General features: G+C 45.9%; 1 protein-coding gene across 1 annotated transcript in view; it reads left to right on the top strand.

The window, feature by feature from the left end:
• LOC106813646 (ecdysone-induced protein 78C-like) overlaps window positions 1-1,216 on the top strand; it is a 16,536-nt gene that overhangs the window by 6,803 nt on the left and 8,517 nt on the right. The window contains exons 4-5 of the mRNA XM_014817838.1: window positions 170-305; window positions 904-1,071. Of these exons, the coding sequence (XP_014673324.1) occupies window positions 170-305; window positions 904-1,071 (304 nt within the window). The remainder of the gene's footprint in view (window positions 1-169; window positions 306-903; window positions 1,072-1,216) is intronic.

Raw genomic sequence — 1,216 nt, 5'->3', positions numbered from 1 at the left:
AGTGTAGAGGATTCCGCGTGCGTCGTTCGGTTATATATATATATATTATATATTTATATTTATATTTAGTTTTATTATATATAATTATATATATATAGATTTATCGCTTATTTATGAATTAATTTATCGTTTGCTCATCGCCTCGGCGTGTGTCGGTTTTCTTGTGCAGAGCTTTAAGCTTGAGGGGGAGGCTGTGACGACGCAGGAGTCCATCGATCAGCAGAAGATCTACATGTGGCAGCAGCTGGCCTTCTTCATCACGCCGTCCATATCACGAGCCGTCGAGTTCGCTAAACGCATACCAGGTAGCGCTCGCACGCCGCTGCGCGTCACCAGGGGGCGCCGCAGCCGCGCGTCACCGGGGGGGAGGGCAGTGCGTCGGAAGTTTTTTTGCGAAGTGCCTGTACTGACACGATACGAAGGGCTTGCGCATTGTTGTCAATGGGTATTGGGTTGGTTGTTGTTGTTGTTGTTATCGTTGGCTATTATTCCGACTTGTAATATTTAGCCATGTCAGACATGGGCTTATAATCTGTCACTAGTAATAACAGTGACAGTAATAATAAAATTAAAATAATAATAGTAATGATAATGATAATGATAATAATAATAATAAAAATACTCACAATAATAATAATAACAATAATAATAATAACGGTAATAGTAATACACTGAGTAACGATGAGAACACGGCAGCGAGCCTGTGACACTCTGTCATCGTTGCCGCCGCGGTCGTCGTCGTCAACGGCAACCGCGTCCTGACTTTTGCGCTCGTTCCCGTCAATAATCACAATAATAATAATAATAATAATAGTAATTACAACAATAATAATAATAATAGTAATACACTGAGTAACGACGAGACTGTCAACACTCCTGACGTTTGCGCTCCTACCCTCGCAGGCTTCGGCGACCTGGGACAGGACGACCAGCTGATACTCATCAAGTCAGCGTTCTTCGAGGTGTGGCTGGTGCGCATCGCGCGCATGTTCAGTCCCATCGACAACACGCTGACGTTCGGCGACGGCGTCTACGTCACGCGCGAACAGCTCGAAATGATGATCACGGTGAGTAGGGGGCGCCGGTGTGCATGGCTAGCGCGGGTAGGGGGCGCCGGCGGAGTCATCCCGCTCCAGATAGTAACCGATTTCCCTGCCAGACACGCACGAAATCCGAGATTTACTCATTGTTAGACGATTAGCCATCATCAATCCTT

Source organism: Priapulus caudatus, unplaced genomic scaffold (genome assembly GCF_000485595.1).
Source record: "Priapulus caudatus unplaced genomic scaffold, Priapulus_caudatus-5.0.1 Scaffold804, whole genome shotgun sequence".
NCBI lineage: Eukaryota > Metazoa > Priapulida > Priapulimorpha > Priapulimorphida > Priapulidae > Priapulus > Priapulus caudatus.
This window is presented reverse-complemented; position numbering and strand designations above follow the sequence as displayed.